Here is a 22,498-nt window from a genome sequence, read left to right on the forward strand (position 1 = left end):
AAACCCTCAAGTTGAAATTTACGATAAGATGTTAACAGCAAAGGCAAAATTTAATATTCATCCCTAAAAACAAGCGCGATATTTTGCTATGTAATAATTTACGCTTCAAAAAAGCAACCGTATCATTACGTGCTTGTCCCCGAAACGCCTCTAAGAGAAGTCTCTTAGGCCCGAAAGCAGAAATAAAGTCAAAAATTTGGAGGTTATGTTATTAAAATTTTCTTTTGGTATTGCCAAAACGGTGTTGCAATTTGACATTCGTGTTGCGACAAACAATGGAAAACTTAAGTTGCATATTTCTGTTTATTAAGTTTCGAATTAAACACATGAGAATTTAGAGAAACATTTATTTCAATATATAGCGTGCTTTGCCCCGACCAAAATTTTCATCGTGGAGCAAAATGAATATTTCTCATTTAACCAATTTGTAGAATACATACGTAAATTTTAACACCTGGTGCCGTAATTTTGTAATATATTTTTTGGAATAAACTGTGAATTGAAATTTACATTAAGGTATCAACTTCAAATTTGTAATTTAGCATTTACCATTAACCCAAATTGTCCGTGGTATTGTACAGATCTTCCTTACCCGATGTATAACAATTCAGTCAATCGCAGAATTTTAAAATTTTATTTTTTGGTTTTTATATCCTGATAAATAAAAAAAAACATAAATGATCTGTTAATGTACAGATAAAAAAAATAGTAAGAGCAGATTTCATGCAAATTTTGTTAAAAGAAAATTTTCTGATAACGTCATCAACATTGTCTCAAAGACACGTGCATCTGTTTGGGTATGCGCGGTTCAAAAATAACCGAAACGGTACAGCATTTTCAAATTTTCGATAAAATGGGGAAATCCATTTTTGGTTTGCTCATTCAAATAAACTGATTAATTTTATAGTCTTTTCAACCAGCATATATAAGCAATTCTTAATTGAAACTACAACTCTCAAAATTTACAAATTTTTTATTACCAGAACTAAAATTATTATTACAAAAGACAGAGTTCAATTCGCTGTTAAACTACGACCTTCGTCATTCGTGAAGGATGGCAGTCATCATTTATGTTATAAACACTAGGCGGAAAAGTATCTTACGGATGCAATTCCCCAGTTGAAGCAAGGTGTGTTTTACGGCGAGTAGCGGGGACGCTTTGATCTGGTCCACAAGGTCGTAGCCAGTGCGTCGCTAGGAGTGTTTACAGCTTGTTAAAAAACTACTTCTATATTACTATCAGTGTTGGGCAGTATCTAGATACTTGTATCTAAATAAAGTATCTAGATACATTTTTGGGTATCTAGTATCTGTATCTAGATACAATCGAATTTAAGCACTAAATATCTGTATCTAGATACAAAATTAGTGGCGCAGATACAGATACATTTTTTTATTTCACTTTTTTTTTCAGTAATTATTAGTTGAGTTATACTACTAGTAGTAATTTTTGATACTTCATGTTGGTGATTTTGGTCACATAAACAAAAATAGAGGTAAGAGGTACACTAATAGTGTTCTGTCACGGAAATTTTCATATTTTAAATACCATCATTTCCTACATGGTAGCCTTCAGTACTTATACATCTTTAAATATAATCCTGAGGGGTAATAAATCTAAGCCATCGTAAGAAGATATTTTAAAAACCATAAACCGCAATTCACTATTCACTGCGTTTTACCCTTGTCGGGGCAATGTACTTTATCTGTGTACCAGTGGCGGCTGGTGGGTCAAAATTTCGGGTCGGCCAAATATTTTGAGTCTACACCTTGGTGTTATATATTTTCGTAATGTATGGCTGCTACTCATTAACCACTGACATTTTACGTGCCAGGATGTACAAAACATCTCAAATGTTTCGACCTGTTAAAATAATTTTTTATAGGAAATTGACTATGTCAGTTTGATTCCAAATACTATTAATCCTTAATTCTACTTGTTCTGCTTTATCATTAATTGAGAACCACCGAAAACATTATTTTTACTGAGTTCCGCGTCGACCGGCGGCTATACGGCTTGCCGACCCCGGACATCCACAATTAAATAATAATAATTAAATAATGACATGCAGTTAAAAAATATAAAAAAAGTAATAATAAAAGTACCAACTGTTAACTATCTTCATTTACATTTATTTATTTTTAATGTATATGACAAATTGTCAAATAAATTAATTGAATAATTGAAAAATTAAAATGATTTAAAACTTTAAATTCGTTTCTGAAATATCTGAAAACGCTTAGATGCTAAAAATACAGAAAAAGCGCATTTATGGTGTAGCTAAGTTATGTACGAAAAATAAAATTTTAGATAATTTAATGTAATTTTTTTCGTTTATTATTCATAGACAGAAAAATGTATTAAATCGACAATTATTATTTAAAAAAAAATAGTATGCACTGAAGAACATCGAAGCCGTTATTGTTTTGTAATTTGGTTAGCTATCTTAAATATTAAGCGTTTTAAAAACTAAATTCGCGTTGCTGGGTACGGCGAAGGAGGATTTCGCCGGACCTGGCACAACATACGTTCCGCCAGGTCTTTGTCTACTACAGTGTACTAGACAAAGAGAACGATGAAACCGTAAGCTGCTACGAAGTCGAAACATCGAGCATAATGCATTCCTGGGTACGGCTTGCCGAAATCTCGCCGGCAAAGCGTGTTTATCAGCATTTAAAATTAGCAACAAATGCTTTATTTTGTACCTACAACATAATAAAATATATTTTTAATATATATGATCTATCCTAACGTACATTCAAACTTTATTTCTTTTTTTATTTTCTAATTTCAACGCTTACTAAGTATTTTAAAATGACTGGTACGGCGTGGCCGACCCTGCCGCCCCTGACCAGCCGCCCCTGCTGTGTACCTGAGCAACCCGGGTCCGGTAGGCCCGCTGTTTGTATTTGTGTTATTAAAAATAAGAGTAATTTTAATAGTGAAAATATGTGTTTAAGGTATGTTATTATTTTTAGAAAATAATAATTGCGTGTTACATAATGATTAATGTTTTCAATTAGCACAAATTAGTTTGTAATCGACTAATCGAATGTTCAATACATACATTTCTCTCGCATAAATTGCATATTTGTTACTGTTTTATATCTTTATTTTTCGGACAAATGTAGCACCTTTTCCTGTTGCCACATGTGTCATTTCTTCACTTTTTCATTGTTGGACCTAACGCGAGGCGGGCTTGGCAGGTTCGTTTTGCCCTAGAATGTGCCGATTATGTTTAAATGTAATTAATTATCTTGGGCAATAAAATTAATATTTTTACAACCTTCCGTAGAATAATTTATCGTGATTCGTGATATATTCTCAGAAATCGTGAAACGAGATTAAAATAAAATGAGTTTCAACAAAAATCTGAAAATTTAAAGTTGCACTCTGGCGATTTCTGCCTGCCAGGCAGCCTTTGATCCTATAAGGGATTTAAATACCTTTCTAAGAAATTGTACTTATTTTGCCTTAAACGGAACCAGCAATGCTTCATAAAATGTATATACCTGCGGCACCGGGATAGACGAATACCGGACATGGTCATAAAAACATCGTAAGCCGATATTGAAGAATAATAATTTATGACAGGTTGCCGCCAACAGACCTTCAGCACAGAATAATCATTTCCGGTATTCTTTTGAAATAATAATTTTAATGCTGGAGATAATTATTAGATATACTCAAACACAATTTGGACAGTGTGGGAATAAAAACAAAAAAACATATTCTTTTTAAGCGTACGTAATAAATATTGGACAATTTGCGACACATCAATCAATGAGAGTTTAAAAATAAATTTCACATGTTCTAAACATTATAAAGGCACTTCTACTGCTATGGAAGTGGACGTTGTTTTAGAAGGGTTTAGGAAATTATGTATGTATGGTCTAATTTATGGCAAAATAATATCCGACGGAAACAGTAGTGTCTACAATAAATTACTGTCATCAGTGTCATTAATTAATATATATCATCTGCATGGTTCATAATTTCATATTCAAAAGATTGAATGTAAGAATCATATTATTCGCAATTACGTATCCGAGGAAGCGGTACAAAATTTGGCGAATAGCGAAGCGATGGCCTATTTGCAGGAAAAAAGAAAAGATTTTTCAGTCTTGCATAACTATGCAACTGTAAAATGTTTATTTTTTAAATTTAATACCACAATCCCTTCTTCTGCACCTGTGGAACGGGTGTTTAGTACTGGAAACCAAATTCTGACACCACGAAGAAATAATTTAGGTGATAATACTTTTGAAATGTTGTTAATTTTAAAAAATTCATTAAACAATACATAAAAAAATACATAAAAAGTTTTCAGTTATTTTATTCGCCAAAGTTTCAAAAAGTATCTGTTTTCTTGTATCTTGTATCTAGATACATTTCGAAAAAGTCGAAAACAATCTGTATCTAGATACTTTTATCTTCCATATATCTGTATCTGTATCTAGATACTTTTAAAAGTATCTGTCCCCAACACTGATTACTATATTACTTCAAATAAAAATACTCGATGCAATTTTTAATTTTTCAAACACAGGACCACACATTTGTGGTCTCCAAAATGTTATATTATGTTGATGTAGTCCAAAAGAAAAATATATTTGTAATCAAACTATCGCCGCGACAGCACTGGATCGAGCGTATGAAACACAACTCCGCGCGTTGGTTATAAATCAGAATGTATAAAGTACGGCGTTCATCGTTTGTAAGTCACAGCGTCCAAAATTTATACTAACTTATATTAGCAGCTATATTCAGAGTTTTCAAAATCTGTCTAACAGTCAGAATGTAAAAACGGAATGTGTGATTAAATAATCATTTATTCGTAAACGTCTATAAATTTGCTTAAGGTGCTTTATTTCCGCGATCCTCATACGATAAGAGACGGCTATTTGGATCGAAAACGTAAATTGGGCCAAAAATTTTGAAGTTATGTTATTAGCATTTCTGTTTGTATTGCCAAAAGGGTGTTGCAATTTTGCATTCATGAAGCGAACAGCTATGCTAAACTTAAGTTGCATATTTATCTTTACGTTTATTTACTCTCGAGTTAAATACACGTTTTGAAATTAAAGAAGCATTTTTTTTCATAGGACGCGTTCCGTCATTACCAAAATTTTAATAGTTAACTCAACAAACTGCATTTTTCTGAATATACCAATTTCTAGAATAGATACGTAAATTTATGAAGCCGCTTTCGTTGTTTTGTAACAATTTTTTTGTAATGATTCATAAAAATAGAATTTTCAGTAAGAACTTGACTTTCAAAAGTTCCAAATCAAAATTTAATATTCATCCCTAAAAGGAAGCGGAATATCTTGTTAAGTAATAATTATTTAGGCATCAAAGGTGAAATCGTATCATAACGTGCTTATCCCCGTAACACCGCTAAGAGAAGTCTCTTAGTCCTGAAAGCAGAAATAAAGTCAAAAATTTATAGGTTATATTATTAGAATTCTCGTTTGGTATTACCAAAACGGTGTTGCAATTTTCCATTCATATTGCGAACAGCAATGCGAAACTTAATTTGCATATTTACAAATAAGATAGTAAGAGATTAACGTCTCTGTTATTTTAATGTTAAACAGAATATCGCTTTTTTAATTAAAAATTGACTTGAATTGAAATTTTCAGCGCTGTTGCCACTTTATTGAGGCTCAAAATATTAACGAGAATGACAAATTTCTAATTTTTTACTGATAAATAGGTAACCATTGATAGCAGTATCGTAGCGTATTGAATAATTTTAAAGTTTATTTGTCTGCGTTATATGCCAGCATGAAAATGTTACTCATCGTTATTTTACTGCAAACATTTAAATCAAATTAGGGAACGATGCATCTGCATCTGATGCATCCAGCGTTGTCTCGTTGACCTTGGAAATCTGTAGCAAGTGTAATAACATTGTGCAATACTGTCTACTGCACTTGCCGCCAACCTACCAGCCTACCACCGCGTCCCGTCAGTCTCCAATTTGTAGTTGTAACGAAGAGTCGAATGTAGCCGCTGTTGTTGTTATCACGCTATTGTTGTTTATTGTGCCATCGTTGTTTATTCTGCCATCGTTGTTTATTCTGCCATCGTTGTTTATTCTGCCATCGTTGTTTATTCTGCCATCGTTGTTTATTCTGCCATCGTTGTTACGTAAAAAAAGTGAATTTTATCACAATATGTGTGACTCGGAAGCAGGAAGTTCTGGCCTAGGTCGTTCTAGAGAAAGGTAGGTGAATAATTTTTTTTATTACGCACTTCAATAACAATAATTTCTGGTGATTCTATACTTTGGCTTAAATTGTTGAACAAAACGTGTTGTGCAGATAACGCTAGGGGTGTTCCGGCCACAGTGGTTTGGTGGTCATTTTTTCACTTAGATTTTTATACATTTTAGTTGTGTATCATTAGTCCGATGTATTTGTTGAATGACGACCGCCATTAACCACACAAAGTAATTATAAAAAAAATCAAAAACTTAATTTTAACGCAAAAGTAGTCGTAGAGTCGGGTGGCGTAAAATAAGGGCCTGAATAGAGAATACTTTCATATTTAAAAGTAAATGTATTTCAGTGTGCCATCTTTTTGAATTCAGTTAGAAATACTGTTAAATTATGTGGTTGATCCATATTGGTAATCAAGAAAAAAAGCTCATTTATCAATGACCTCAGACTTGAAAAAAATTACATCTAAAACAACATTAAAGTTCCGTTATCATAAAAATTCAGATATTTATTTCTTAGCGATCTTTCTGTTAGTGTTATTAAATTGATCTTGTTTCAACGTTTTTGCCGTAGCCTGGTATTTTTTTCTTTTTCAAATTTTTAACTTACTATTGCTTTTGTTAAAGTTTAAAAACATATGCTGCCCATAAGGAATACGAAAGTTGAAAAATGTTGTAGATTGTTTTTAGTACTTGCATTTTTATGCTGCTCTTGTAGTGTTGTTGTACAGTTTGATTTCAATCGATAAGCTTCTACGACAAAAACAAAATTTTTCACAAAAATGGCTTTCTAAGAGTAAAACAATAAAAATGCTAATGCTAGTTTGCTAAATTTTTATAAATACATATATGTCTATGTCAGGGTTGGAAAAAATCGGATTAAAAAAAAAATCAAAAATCAATGATTAGTTTTTAAATTACATTTTTTTTGTTTTTTTTAATGTTTTTAATTTTTCTTTGATTTTTTTAGTTTTTCGGTTACCCACAGTAATTCAAACTTCAAAAGTAGTGAGACAAAAATTAAAAGTTATGTAACTAAATTTTAACTTTTAATTATTTTTATTCAGTTTTTAAAAGCTATATTTTAGTAGTTGTTGTAATTTTCATTTTCTAGGTATTTTCATACATTCACAAATGCGGCTCTGCCTAGTTTGAATCGTGCCTCTATCGGCAAATGTAAACTGCAGCTGACGAAATAAATACTTTACGTTCCAAGAGTCTAATTCTATTAATTTTGGGAAAGTGTCGTAAAACCATTGTCAGTTTCTTTTATTGAAAGCTTGAAAGGGTCTGCATCCATTGTAGACGTAAACGTAAACATGCCAGATGCTTGTTTTTTGCTATTAATTTACGACACTGCCAAAGTTAGGAGAATTGGATTGTACTTGTAAATTGTAACGGATCTTTCGCCTTCGTGGTGTCCCGGAAAAATCTACGTAAATTGCGGCGGCACTCAGGTAGTACCCTTATTGAATTAAATTGCATTTAAAAGACTGTAACATGCATTATATGCTCGTAATTCAAAAAGAAAATTTAAAAAATCAAGAATGATTTAAATCAATGATTAAAAAAAAATACTTGGTTTAAATTACGATTTAAATCAAAAAGTCAGGCCAACCCTGGTCTAGGGACAATATCGAGTCTGCAACTTTCGCAAATGATAAAAACTACTTCGCGTCAGTTATACAACAGAACAATAAAATCGGAACGCCCTGCTATCAATTTGAATATATTTTAAGTCCATTGGCTTCAATTAATCAACAAATTTGTCTAATGTGTTACGCAGTTATTTAACAACACAGTAGAAAAGAGTATATGTTAATAGTGCTAGTAGTGGGAGTAGATTAGAGCTTGGGTAGTTATTAAAATCTAGTTGTATTGGCTTGCTTTCTTTCTTCTTCTAACAGACCTGAATTTTATCGCAAAAATTTCATATCATTATACAGGGTGAGTCACAAAACACGCGGTCATCGATAACTCATAAATTGTTAGAAAAAAAGTCAAGCACCAAAATTTACGATACTTTGAGGGCTGTATGCTAAAATTATTTTTATTTAACTCAGAATCTTCAGTTTATTAGGGTTGGGACACTGCTTGTTTTTTTTTTTTTTAATGAAACGCCCATATATTTCTACATTTACTAGCCATTTCCTGGTTTTTATAAGCATAATTTATCATTTAAAATCGATTGCGAGGTTGCCACGTTATTCCTTTTTTTTTAATTCTTTCGACAATGAAAGAGTTATCAAAAAAATCGCAAATTGTGTGTTACAATATTTGGCACTTTGTTGTCGTACCAATTAAATCAAATTTTAAAATACTCATTGTTTAAAAAAGTTCTGATAGTTTAATACAATTTACAAATATGGATATTTATATTTTTCCATTAGCACACAGTGTTTTATTACGATATCTTATTCTAATTTTGTGCTCATTTTTTCAATATGTCAATGTCTCTTAAAAAAGTAAAAAAAAAACATAGGAACTCTCAACTTTAAATATAGAAAATACTTAACAAATGGGGAAGAAAACAAAAAATAGAATGAGATGCGATAATAAAATACATGATGTTGTATTTGAAAAAATTGGAATATCGTTATTTGAAAATTGTAATACTTATTTTTTTGATAAACATTATGTACATGAAGATTTAATTTTATTTATACCACAACAAAGCGCGTCTTTCCACAAAATCTTGTTACACAAATTTAAAAAATAACCCTGCTGCGATTTTATTTGTGAATACTTTCATTCCCAAAAAAATTGAAGAAAATTGGAATAGCGTGCCAACGTGGCATCGGAATTTCAAAAATAAATTATCATTTCTAATAATTGATGAAACATCAAGGAACGCGCGGTAAATGACTCGCCCTGCGAAATTTGTAATATCTCATTACAAAGTATTTTGAAAAAACTACGAATAGGTAATAATAAAAAAATTAGAATACTCTGAAAGTGAGGGAAACTCTGGACATGCACATTTAGAAAAGCAGCGATATAGAACAAAAAAATAACAAAAATGATAAGTACATATCAGCATTTTTTTAATTTTGTAATTATTGGATATATTCTTCCCATTAACAGAAGATAAAAAGTACAGTAACGTATTGTTTACGTGAAATTTAGAAATAGTAAGTTCAACATGCATGTTTTGATTTCATTTTAAAATAATTCACTTACAATTTTATGTTATACAAAGTGTCAAACGATAACACAAGCTGCATTATCACGTCAAAACAAACCAACAATTATTAAGAAGTTGGGGCCATAGTTTGCTCCAATCCGAATTAAAATACGCTTTTGAGGATCTATTAACGCAGGGTCAGAAAGAGTACTAACGGCAAAATTGGCAAGGTCGATAACAGCACATTTGCGACCCCAACTTCTTAAGGATGATTTCTTGCTTGATTTGAAGTGATACAGCTTGCGTTAACGTTTGGCAATTCAAACCTGCCATCCTGTATAAAAGTAAAAAATACGCAACTCCGAAAAAAACGGTGTATATTCAAATTGTTCCCTGAAAACAGTTTTTAATTAATCTCTTTGAAGTCACAATTTTTCAACACTAGATTATATTTTGATTAAAGTGCAACACTTCAAGTCAAAGTTTCAGTATTTATTTTTGTCGTAGTTATTGTACGAAATTCTCGAAGGGGGAATGTAAAGATCCGATGTGCAATTTAAAGCATCCCTATAAGTTCTGTCGGGACTTTCAAATGGAGAGATGTCATAGAGAGTACTGTCGATACCTTCATGTGTCCTCAAAAGATGAAATCCAGTACAGAGAAACGCTATATCAAAGCGACACCATGAGGTACGAGACGTTGAGAACATTACAAATTTCGGGCATTTGTCAAGAATTTAAACAATTCGGCAACTGTAAATACGGAAGCAAATGCAAATTTACTCATAGGACAATAGAGGAACAAGAAAATGATAAGTTTATTTGTCCAGTCTGTTTCTCCGAAATAAGCATGACCTCTTGGTGCATTTTGAACCCTTGTATGCATAGTACTTGCGAAGGTTGTTTAAGAGAATTGATTGCACGTGATATGCCTCAATGCCCTGTATGCAGAGGCCAAATAGAGGAGGGAAGTTGTCCACTTTCTTTTATTGGTACTTTTTTTTTTAATTTTTCGTCTTTGACTCCAATTTAATCGATCAGCTTCAGTAGCTCATCGGTTCGATCCGCTGAAATTTTATGTGCTATATGATCTCGTTTTTAGAATTTTAACACCCACTCCCTGCAGAGAGTTCTTAATGAAGAGATGTAGAAGGGTTCAGTGCAAATACCGCCATGAATTTATTATATGTAACAAGATCCAATGTTTGGGCAGTTTAAAGTGCATCATGGTACATAATTTAACTCCGCAGGAAATAGAGCAGGTTGAAAGTGAGGAGATGCCTTTTTCACAAAATATTAATATCGAACTGCGTCGGCTAGCCTATGTTATAACAAATAGTTATAAAGCAGATATCCAGAATCATATGTGTACAAGGGAGCTCACAAGAACAGAAACTTGTATAAGAAAAACATGTGTAGTCTGTAAGCCTCAAGAAAACTATCCGTTGCCCCTCATGAGTATGTTATGACAAAATGTGTTTGACATTTTATTTTTCACTTTTTTTTATTAGGAAAAATTGTATGCCACTCCTGTAGATTGCCATTGTTGCCCAGTAAGTCTTTCTACTTAGTCACATGCGGGCATGTTATTTGTGAACAATGCTTATCTCATGCCAGAGTGGTGGTCTTAGAAGAGGACGACACAGTTTTATATTTCTGCCCTGATCCCTTGTGCGCTTCAATGACTGAAGTCAAAAGATTGCATTGGTAAGTAGTTTCGCTTTTTGCTTTCGTAGAAAATTGTTAGAAATTTAGCTTGTGATCAGTAGTGGAATCTTGGAACTTCATTTGGTACTTATAATTATGTAATTATTCGCTTCAAACAAAAATACTTAACAAGCAGGAAAAACCCGTTTTCCGGTTTCAAAATAGAAACAAAACGGGAATTTTGTTTTCTTGCTTCAAAACAAAAAAATTAAAACACGATATTTCAAAAGTTCGATACACCAATATGTGGCAAGGTGTATCTGGCTCAAAGCAAAAAATTGTCATGTTTTCGCATTTTTTCTTTTTCGTTTCGCCCAAGAAATTTTAGAACCAGTGTTTGTGTTATGGTCTTAACGAGTTCATCACTTATTTTTCAGAAAAAAAAAACGTCTTACCCATCACCTGACATATTCAGAGGGAACTCCTAAAATCTTTCAAATATGGCATAAAACACTCAAAAAAAGGATGCTGGACAATGTTATAATGAGTAGTTCAGGTAACTCATTTCTACTCTTTATAATCAATCTATTTCATGTCAATCTTCTTCTATAGATCTGAATGTTTTGAAATTGGCAAAACAACATTTAGAGGACACAGAATGTTGGCAAGTTGATTTGGTGCGACCAATAGAAGAGATCGTTTTTGAATACGTACCCTGCAGCCGATACGAGATAAGTGACAGCGACGAAGAACCTTTCCAAAGTAATGCTACCGACGAAGAATATGAGCCAACTTCTGAAGTGTCAGAAGAAAGCGATGAAAATGGCGAAACATCTGAGCACACGAAGTCTCAGTTACAGACTTGCAAGAAAAGATTGTTTGAAGGAGGTAGGTATTTCATTAAGTAATTATAATTACGAAATATTCAGGCTTTTTGTAAAAAAAATCCAAAACGTCTTTTTAATGGCCGACTTAGATTTTTTTACTCTTGTCTTAAACTCAGGTTTCTATTTTCTCGGATTCTGATCAATTTTATTAAAATGTCAATTTTTTTTCGTTAGCTTTCTTGCTAACATTTCCAAAGATGCTATAAAAATGATTAGTACCTAACTTAACATAATAAACGTAACTTACATAACACATGTAACACTAATTACCTATACATTATACATATGCTATTTCCAATATACTTTCGTGCATAAACATAAACCAATATTACACATTTTTGAAAACAAACAACTTACACACATCCATCACATATTTTTATTCGTCCATCTGAAAAATCTTTTCTTAACTCAAATGTTAAACTCCAAACCACCAATCGGGTGTTATGTAAGTTGCAAATAAGACTTTTGGCATACCAAAACTTTTTTTTTTAAATAACTAGAAAAATTTTTTCTAGCTATGCCTGATACCTAAATGTAGTATATTTTAATATACAGGGTTAGTATAAAGTCCCGGAACGGGCGAATAACTTTATTTGAAAAGTTTTTTGCTGAAATTTTTTTTGGATATATACCTACAACATTGATTGCATTGATTACAACATACAGGTTTTTTTGGCATTTTCTGATGCAGAATAAAAAACTAATTTCAGAAATTATCAACTTGTTTATTTCTAGTGAAACAACATCTGGGTGTTCCATTAAAGTTGCCATGTTTAATTATACATCCAAAGCAAATTTCAGAAAAAAAAACTTTTCAAATAACAAAGTTATTCAAACGTTTCGGGACTTTATACTAACCCTGTATAATTCTCTGGAACAACCCAATAAATAATGTATGCAATGCCATTTGAAAAGTAAGTTACTCTCATCTGTAGAGATTTTTACAACTTACGTTATACCTAATATTAGTCGTTTATAATGTTCTAATAATTTTTCAAATATTTATAGAAGGACAAAGTTCAAGTAGTTCTTCAATGCCCACTACCTCGAACCGCAATGAAGACTTTGACTTGATGTTTACGCCATTGGTTTCGCCTGTTGAAGAATCAAACTGCAGGATTTCCGCTCATTTGACCATTTATATAAAGAAATGTTTCGTTTCAATGAAGATACACACCGTTTTACATGAAGGGCATTACGTTTGTGATGCTTGCAGTGGAGATGACAATACCATCAGCGGATTTTTGTATTCTGGTTTGCCCGCGACAGACCATAAATGTATGTATAGTAACAAAAAAATGCAAATCGAAGTTTAATTTTTGTTGTAGGTAATAAACTTTCCGACAAAAACAGAACACTTGTGCTGCTGTCTAGAAATTTTAGCGAACGTGAAATCCAAGTGAAAGTTCGTTACTGTCTCCCCGTCGGAAAATTAATAGGGGAGGAACTGCCGATTGAAGAGGAACGTAAGTTCATAACACCGTTAATTATGGATTGTGGTTCTTCTGCCCTAGTAAACCCATTAACGTCAAAAACCAAAGGAAAACGCCATTGTTGTTATTTCTGTGAACAGTTTTTTGTTGAAATGTCTTCACATACATATTCTTCGAAAACACAAAGATCAGGAAGAAGTGAAAAATATTATGACTATGAAAGCTAATAGTGTGGAACGGAATGCTGCGTTACGAGAGATCAGGCGAAAGGGTGATTATAATTTTAACAAAAATGCCACCTGTGAGGAAAAAATTGCTATAAGGAGAGTAGTGACAGGACAAGCCTCCAATTTAATTACTTGCCCAAATTGTTTTGGTGAAATAATGACCAGAAACTTTGCTCGACATGAACGCAAATGTACTGGACGGCCACCAAATAGAAGAAATGTGCTTAAAGAAGCTCGCTTTAAGATTATCCAGAAGGAATTTACAGCGAATTCTTTCAGTCAGAAACTTTTTCTCGCTTTCTTAGAGCCTGTTCAAGTTGGGCTAATTCTACACGAGATATTAGAAGATAAATGTTTGAAACTTGTTGCTGAAAGATATTCCTTAATGCATCGTGGTTCATACAGCGCATTAAAGAACGATCGCCAACATTTGCGTAGAATGGCACGATTGATTTTAGATGTTAAAGACATAAACCCCTCCATTCTGGATTTTGAAGATCTGATACTCTATGGAGGTTATGATGCCTTACTAGAGGGAGTTTTCAATTTGTGTTCACTTGACAAGGAAACAGGCGAGTTTGGAAAGCCAAGTCTGGCAAAAGCTTTACGATCGAGTATTACATTTCTTTTAGACGCACTTAACGTTGATTATTTAACTCATAATCTTCCCACACAATGTGAAGAGCGTGGCCGTTTCGACAATTTCAAAACTCCATGATAAAAACTATGGAATCTATGTTGGCAGGTCAGCTGGTCGAACCAGCTTGCAAAGAAAAGCAGCCAAATTACATAATTTACCAAAGGCAAAGGACGTTAAATTATTTTCCACATTGATAGTTTCTGAAGCGGAGCAGGCGTATCAACGGTTACAGGACGGTTTCGATTTCGACACATGGCTAAAATTAGGAAAGGCTGCGTTGGCAAGAGTTATTGTGTACAATAGACGTAGAGTCAGTGAAGTTGCAAGTATGTCGTTGGAATTGTATAACAAAAAAATCGAACTTGATGATGAAATACTTCAATCCCTTCCAATGTATCAACGGGAGTTAGCGAATAAATACAAAGTTATGACTTTGATTGGAAAGCGTCTACATATATTACATGTGCTGTTGGACGAAAATCAATGCAGGTAAATGAGTACTTTGATTTTTCTACTTTTTAAAAGATTTTTGATTGTGTTGTAGGTATCTAGATATGTTTCTCCAATATCGAAAAGAAGCTGGTGTTCCCTATTCAAACAATTACCTTTTTGGTATACCTACGAGAGCGATGTTTATCGATGCTTCAGTTGTTTTAAGAGATTACTCAGAGAAATGTGGTGCTGAAGAACCGCATCTTTTACGTTCCACTTATTTAAGAAAACAAGTCGCAACCCTTTCCCAATTGTTAACAATGAATGACAATGAAATCGGTCAGATTGCAAAATTGATGGGTCATAGTCAGAAAGTCCATGAACAAGTATATCGACAAGACGAACTTTTATTTCAACTAACAGGGTGGGCAAAATTTTTGACTATCGTAGATGGAGAAGAACTCTTTTCATACAGAGGTAAAAGTCTCGACGAAATACTCACTATTGCACAAGATTTACCAGTACCTGAAGAGGATCCGGCGTTAGACGATCATATTACCTCTGAAGAATTATTAGGAGACAATCTCAGTTTGGATTCGTTTGAAACTACCTGTTCAACAGAAAGTACAATCAACAGAATGGAAACGAACCTCATGCAGGAGGTATCAACAGACACTCAAGTCTCACAATCAGGTGTGATAGAATGTTATACTACAGACAATATTACTGAAGTGCCTTCGGATCGTCGAAAGTGTGACAAAGTTACACATACTACACAAGAAGCGCTTTCTGAAAAAGTAGGGGGTACGTATGCTGAAAAGTCTAGAAAATTGTATATCATTGCTGATATTTTTTATAGCGAGAGCCAGTACTGAAGACCGGAGGATTGAAACACCAAAGAAAAAAATATCGAGTCACAGGGGAACTTTGAACACGAAGTCACCAAAATCGCAGAAATCACCAAGAAAAACGACAATCGCGGAGATAAAGCAGAAATTGCAAATAACTCCTGTAAAGAGAAGAGGAAAGAAACCATTCACCTCAGAGCAAATGTCTTTAATGCAGAGACATTTTTCGCAATACATATCCAGGGGTCATTTGGCACCACCGAAGCTGTGTGCAGAATTTGTTGAAACGAACCAGCTCTTCTCTGATCGCAGTGGTCGAGACGTGTACAACTGGATCCAGTATCAGAGAACTAAGCGAAGATGAAACTAGTGGATCAGCTGTCTCTTTTGTTTTTTTTTTTGTTTTGTTTACAAGTTGTGATAATTTTTGATATTTTTGTAATTTTAAACACTGACTTTACATGTTAATATTGTATTAAATTTTATAATATAATAAAAAATGTCTTAAATTCACAGCTCGTATTTTTAACTCGAGAGTAAACACAAACGTGCAAGTAATTGCTTTCTGCAAACAGGAATGCAGAATTGCAAAACCGTTGAATTCGAGACTAAATAAACGAAAATATAAAACTTAAGATTTGCATTGCTGTTCTCAAGATGAAAGCTTAATTGTAAAGCCGCTGTGTTCTGTTGTAAGTGTTGCAAATCATTGCGAATGTAGTATGCAACCAACCTTGCTCAATTTTTCGTTTAATTACATGAAAACATATCAATTTCCGAATTTTAAATCAAATAGATTTATTCAAGCTTTCATGTTTACAATATTTTGTATAAATGTTAATTATAATATGATGGTGGAGTTGTCAATGTCCAAGTAGACATCCTGGTAAATTTTTCAACACAGTCAGGATAACACATAAACGTTCCACGGGGCTAGAGAATATTCGGGCCTAAGAGACTAGCTGAGACACACACAAATTGTGTTATGCCATTTCTGACTTACCAACTTCATCGCCATCTGAATATGAGTAGAATCACTATAAAGCCATTAAACTCTTAGGCCGGTGTACCCCCTTCACCTGCTAAGATGTGTAATAATGGCACGGGCCTAGAGCGTTGTATATCGTCATGGCTATTATTATTATTATTATTATTATTATTATTATTATTATCTACGAACGCCAGAATGCATAAAATTGACCTAAACGTCTCCTTTTCCTATTCTGAGTCGATTCTGCATGCTTTAAGTGTGTTTGGTGGCTCAGAACCATCAAAAAACGTTGAAATATAGTTCAAATTCAATAAAAATCGACAAAAATACAGTTTCTAGCTAAAATTTGATGGTTTCGTTGCACTTTCCGAGCCCGTAGGGTATCTGAGTGGCTTAAAAGTACAAGAAAACACTTCAAAAGTGACGTTTCTGAAGAATTTTAACAGTTTTCTTGTATCTACGAACGCCAGAATGCATAAATATGACCTAAACGTCTCCTTTTCCTATTCTGAGTCGATTCTGCATGCTTTAAGTGTGTTTGGTGGCTCAGAACCATCAAAAAACGTTGAAATATAGTTCAAATTCAATAAAAATCGAGAAAAATACAGTTTCTAGCTAAAATTTGATGGTTTCGTTGCACTTTCCGAGCCCGTAGGGTATCTGAGTGGCTTAAAAGTACAAGAAAACACTTCAAAAGTGACGTTTCTGAAGAATTTTAACAGTTTTCTTGTATCTACGAACGCCAGAATGCATAAAATTGACCTAAACGTCTCCTTTTCCTATTCTGAGTCGATTCTGCATGCTTTAAGTGTGTTTGGTGGCTCAGAACCATCAAAAAACGTTGAAATATAGTTCAAATTCAATAAAAATCGACAAAAATACAGTTTCTAGCTAAAATTTGATGGTTTCGTTGCACTTTCCGAGCCCGTAGGGTATCTGAGTGGCTTAAAAGTACAAGAAAACACTTCAAAAGTGACGTTTCTGAAGAATTTTAACAGTTTTCTTGTATCTACGAACGCCAGAATGCATAAAATTGACCTAAACGTCTCCTTTTCCTATTCTGAGTCGATTCTGCATGCTTTAAGTGTGTTTGGTGGCTCAGAACCATCAAAAAACGTTGAAATATAGTTCAAATTCAATAAAAATCGACAAAAATACAGTTTCTAGCTAAAATTTGATGGTTTCGATGCACTTTCCGAGCCCGTAGGGTATCTGAGTGGCTTAAAAGTACAAGAAAACACTTCAAAAGTGACGTTTCTGAAGAATTTTAACAGTTTTCTTGTATCTACGAACGCCAGAATGCATAAAATTGACCTAAACGTCTCCTTTTCCTATTCTGAGTCGATTCTGCATGCTTTAAGTGTGTTTGGTGGCTCAGAACCATCAAAAAACGTTGAAATATAGTTCAAATTCAATAAAAATCGACAAAAATACAGTTTCTAGCTAAAATTTGATGGTTTCGTTGCACTTTCCGAGCCCGTAGGGTATCTGAGTGGCTTAAAAGTACAAGAAAACACTTCAAAAGTGACGTTTCTGAAGAATTTTAACAGTTTTCTTGTATCTACGAACGCCAGAATGCATAAAATTGACCTAAACGTCTCCTTTTCCTATTATGAGTCGATTCTGCATGCTTTAAGTGTGTTTGGTGGCTCAGAACCATCAAAAAACGTTGAAATATAGTTCAAATTCAATAAAAATCGACAAAAATACAGTTTCTAGCTAAAATTTGATGGTTTCGTTGCACTTTCCGAGCCCGTAGGGTATCTGAATGGCTGAAAAGTACAAGAAAACACTTCAAAAGTGACGTTTCTGAAGAATTTTAACAGTTTTCTTGTATCTACGAACGCCAGAATGCATAAAATTGACCTAAACGTCTCCTTTTCCTATTCTGAGTCGATTCTGCATGCTTTAAGTGTGTTTGGTGGCTCAGAACCATCAAAAAACGTTGAAATATAGTTCAAATTCAATAAAAATCGACAAAAATACAGTTTCTAGCTAAAATTTGATGGTTTCGTTGCACTTTCCGAGCCCGTAGGGTATCTGAGTGGCTTAAAAGTACAAGAAAACACTTCAAAAGTGACGTTTCTGAAGAATTTTAACAGTTTTCTTGTATCTACGAACGCCAGAATGCATAAAATTGACCTAAACGTCTCCTTTTCCTATTCTGAGTAGATTCTGCATGCTTTAAGTGTGTTTGGTGGCTCAGAACCATCAAAAAACGTTGAAATATAGTTCAAATTCAATAAAAATCGACAAAAATACAGTTTCTAGCTAAAATTTGATGGTTTCGTTGCACTTTCCGAGCCCGTAGGGTATCTGAGTGGCTTAAAAGTACAAGAAAACACTTCAAAAGTGACGTTTCTGAAGAATTTTAACAGTTTTCTTGTATCTACGAACGCCAGAATGCATAAAATTGACCTAAACGTCTCCTTTTCCTATTCTGAGTCGATTCTGCATGCTTTAAGTGTGTTTGGTGGCTCAGAACCATCAAAAAACGTTGAAATATAGTTCAAATTCAATAAAAATCGACAAAAATACAGTTTCTAGCTAAAATTTGATGGTTTCGTTGCACTTTCCGAGCCCGTAGGGTATCTGAGTGGCTTAAAAGTACAAGAAAACACTTCAAAAGTGACGTTTCTGAAGAATTTTAACAGTTTTCTTGTATCTACGAACGCCAGAATGCATAAAATTGACCTAAACGTCTCCTTTTCCTATTCTGAGTCGATTCTGCATTCTTTAAGTGTGTTTGGTGGCTCAGAACCATCAAAAAACGTTGAAATATAGTTCAAATTCAATAAAAATCGACAAAAATACAGTTTCTAGCTAAAATTTGATGGTTTCGTTGCACTTTCTGAGCTCGTAGGGTATCTGAGTGGCTTAAAAGTACAAGAAAACACTTCAAAAGTGACGTTTCTGAAGAATTTTAACAGTTTTCTTGTATCTACGAACGCCAGAATGCATAAAATTGACCTAAACATCTCCTTTTCCTATTCTGAGTCGATTCTGCATGCTTTAAGTGTGTTTGGTGGCTCAGAACCATCAAAAAACGTTGAAATATAGTTCAAATTCAATAAAAATCGACAAAAATACAGTTTCTAGCTAAAATTTGATGGTTTCGTTGCACTTTCCGAGCCCGTAGGGTATCTGAGTGGTTTAAAAGTACAAGAAAACACTTCAAAAGTGACGTTTCTGAAGAATCTTAACAGTTTTCTTGTATCTACGAACGCCAGAATGCATAAAATTGACCTAAACGTCTCCTTTTCCTATTCTGAGTCGATTCTGCATGCTTTAAGTGTGTTTGGTGGTTCAGAACCATCAAAAAACGTTGAAATATAGTTCAAATTCAATAAAAATCGACAAAAATACAGTTTCTAGCTAAAATTTGATGGTTTCGTTGCACTTTCCGAGCCCGTAGGGTATCTGAATGGCTTAAAAGTACAAGAAAACACTTCAAAAGTGACGTTTCTGAAGAATTTTAACAGTTTTCTTGTATCTACGAACGCCAGAATGCATAAAATTGACCTAAACGTCTCCTTTTCCTATTCTGAGTCGATTCTGCATGCTTTAAGTGTGTTTGGTGGCTCAGAACCATCAAAAAACGTTGAAATATAGTTCAAATTCAATAAAAATCGACAAAAATACAGTTTCTAGCTAAAATTTGATGGTTTCGTTGCACTTTCCGAGCCCGTAGGGTATCTGAGTGGCTTAAAAGTACAAGAAAACACTTCAAAAGTGACGTTTCTGAAGAATTTTAACAGTTTTCTTGTATCTACGAACGCCAGAATGCATAAAATTGACCTAAACGTCTCCTTTTCCTATTCTGAGTAGATTCTGCATGCTTTAAGTGTGTTTGGTGGCTCAGAACCATCAAAAAACGTTGAAATATAGTTCAAATTCAATAAAAATCGACAAAAATACAGTTTCTAGCTAAAATTTGATGGTTTCGTTGCACTTTCCGAGCCCGTAGGGTATCTGAGTGGCTTAAAAGTACAAGAAAACACTTCAAAAGTGACGTTTCTGAAGAATTTTAACAGTTTTCTTGTATCTACGAACGCCAGAATGCATAAAATTGACCTAAACGTCTCCTTTTCCTATTCTGAGTCGATTCTGCATGTTTTAAGTGTGTTTGGTGGCTCAGAACCATCAAAAAACGTTGAAATATAGTTCAAATTCAATAAAAATCGACAAAAATACAGTTTCTAGCTAAAATTTGATGGTTTCGTTGCACTTTCCGAGCCCGTAGGGTATCTGAGTGGCTTAAAAGTACAAGAAAACACTTCAAAAGTGACGTTTCTGAAGAATTTTAACAGTTTTCTTGTATCTACGAACGCCAGAATGCATAAAATTGACCTAAACGTCTCCTTTTCCTATTCTGAGTCGATTCTGCATTCTTTAAGTGTGTTTGGTGGCTCAGAACCATCAAAAAACGTTGAAATATAGTTCAAATTCAATAAAAATCGACAAAAATACAGTTTCTAGCTAAAATTTGATGGTTTCGTTGCACTTTCTGAGCTCGTAGGGTATCTGAGTGGCTTAAAAGTACAAGAAAACACTTCAAAAGTGACGTTTCTGAAGAATTTTAACAGTTTTCTTGTATCTACGAACGCCAGAATGCATAAAATTGACCTAAACGTCTCCTTTTCCTATTCTGAGTCGATTCTGAATGCTTTAAGTGTGTTTGGTGGCTCAGAACCATCAAAAAACGTTGAAATATAGTTCAAATTCAATAAAAATCGACAAAAATACAGTTTCTAGCTAAAATTTGATGGTTTCGTTGCACTTTCCGAGCCCGTAGGGTATCTGAGTGGCTTAAAAGTACAAGAAAACACTTCAAAAGTGACGTTTCTGAAGAATCTTAACAGTTTTCTTGTATCTACGAACGCCAGAATGCATAAAATTGACCTAAACGTCTCCTTTTCCTATTCTGAGTCGATTCTGCATGCTTTAAGTGTGTTTGGTGGCTCAGAACCATCAAAAAACGTTGAAATATAGTTCAAATTCAATAAAAATCGACAAAAATACAGTTTCTAGCTAAAATTTGATGGTTTCGTTGCACTTTCCGAGCCCGTAGGGTATCTGAGTGGCTTAAAAGTACAAGAAAACACTTCAAAAGTGACGTTTCTGAAGAATTTTAACAGTTTTCTTGTATCTACGAACGCCAGAATGCATAAAATTGACCTAAACGTCTCCTTTTCCTATTCTGAGTCGATTCTGCATGCTTTAAGTGTGTTTGGTGGCTCAGAACCATCAAAAAACGTTGAAATATAGTTCAAATTCAATAAAAATCGACAAAAATACAGTTTCTAGCTAAAATTTGATGGTTTCGTTGCACTTTCCGAGCCCGTAGGGTATCTGAGTGGCTTAAAAGTACAAGAAAACACTTCAAAAGTGACGTTTCTGAAGAATTTTAACAGTTTTCTTGTATCTACGAACGCCAGAATGCATAAAATTGACCTAAACGTCTCCTTTTCCTATTCTGAGTCGATTCTGCATTCTTTAAGTGTGTTTGGTGGCTCAGAACCATCAAAAAACGTTGAAATATAGTTCAAATTCAATAAAAATCGACAAAAATAGAGTTTCTAGCTAAAATTTGATGGTTTCGTTGCACTTTCCGAGCCCGTAGGGTATCTGAGTGGCTTAAAAGTACAAGAAAACACTTCAAAAGTGACGTTTCTGAAGAATTTTAACAGTTTTCTTGTATCTACGAACGCCAGAATGCATAAAATTGACCTAAACCTCTCCTTTTCCTATTCTGAGTCGATTCTGCATGCTTTAAGTGTGTTTGGTGGCTCAGAACCATCAAAAAACGTTGAAATATAGTTCAAATTCAATAAAAATCGACAAAAATACAGTTTCTAGCTAAAATTTGATGGTTTCGTTGCACTTTCCGAGCCCGTAGGGTATCTGAGTGGCTTAAAAGTACAAGAAAACACTTCAAAAGTGACGTTTCTGAAGAATTTTAACAGTTTTCTTGTATCTACGAACGCCAGAATGTATAAAATTGACCTAAACGTCTCCTTTTCCTATTCTGAGTCGATTCTG

General features: G+C 33.8%; 1 protein-coding gene and 1 long non-coding RNA gene across 6 annotated transcripts; one reads left to right on the plus strand and one right to left on the minus strand.

Moving 5' to 3' along the window:
- The first annotated feature begins 5,944 nt into the window (after positions 1 to 5,944).
- Positions 5,945 to 15,978, plus strand: LOC135145516 (uncharacterized). 5 transcript variants are annotated; one of them, XM_064077638.1, is made up of 10 exons: positions 5,945 to 6,233; positions 9,859 to 10,343; positions 10,454 to 10,809; positions 10,863 to 11,058; positions 11,436 to 11,554; positions 11,611 to 11,886; positions 12,894 to 13,163; positions 13,214 to 14,674; positions 14,730 to 15,421; positions 15,477 to 15,978. In XM_064077638.1, exons 8-10 carry the CDS (start codon positions 14,514 to 14,516, stop codon positions 15,827 to 15,829), a joined length of 1,206 nt encoding a protein of 401 aa, XP_063933708.1. In that variant the 5' UTR covers positions 5,945 to 6,233; positions 9,859 to 10,343; positions 10,454 to 10,809; positions 10,863 to 11,058; positions 11,436 to 11,554; positions 11,611 to 11,886; positions 12,894 to 13,163; positions 13,214 to 14,513; the 3' UTR covers positions 15,830 to 15,978. The 5 variants fall into 5 exon arrangements, with proteins under 5 accessions (XP_063933708.1, XP_063933707.1, XP_063933710.1 ...); XM_064077637.1 differs by having other exon boundaries at positions 9,859 to 10,809; XM_064077640.1 differs by lacking the exon at positions 9,859 to 10,343.
- A 260-nt stretch (positions 15,979 to 16,238) lies between these two features.
- Positions 16,239 to 16,542, minus strand: LOC135145518 (uncharacterized). The gene is made up of 2 exons (XR_010283473.1): positions 16,469 to 16,542; positions 16,239 to 16,415 (listed from the first exon to the last, which is right to left on the minus strand). It is a non-coding gene; the product is annotated as an uncharacterized LOC135145518 (long non-coding RNA).
- Between the last annotated feature and the right edge of the window lie 5,956 nt (positions 16,543 to 22,498).

Source organism: Zophobas morio, unplaced genomic scaffold (assembly GCF_036711695.1).
Source record: "Zophobas morio isolate AGI-343-1 ecotype UQ-CSIRO unplaced genomic scaffold, CSIRO_AGI_Zmor_V1 ptg000156l, whole genome shotgun sequence".
Lineage (NCBI taxonomy): Eukaryota > Metazoa > Arthropoda > Insecta > Coleoptera > Tenebrionidae > Zophobas > Zophobas morio.

Bases quoted from the DNA above. Each gene is read 5' to 3' on its own strand.
- LOC135145516 (XM_064077637.1), top strand. From the start codon at position 14,514: ATGTCGTTGGAATTGTATAACAAAAAAATCGAACTTGATGATGAAATA. The intron at 14,675-14,729 runs GTAAATGAGTAC...ATTGTGTTGTAG, and splicing joins TTGGACGAAAATCAATGCAG to GTATCTAGATATGTTTCTCC. The intron at 15,422-15,476 runs GTACGTATGCTG...TATTTTTTATAG, and splicing joins GCTTTCTGAAAAAGTAGGGG to CGAGAGCCAGTACTGAAGAC.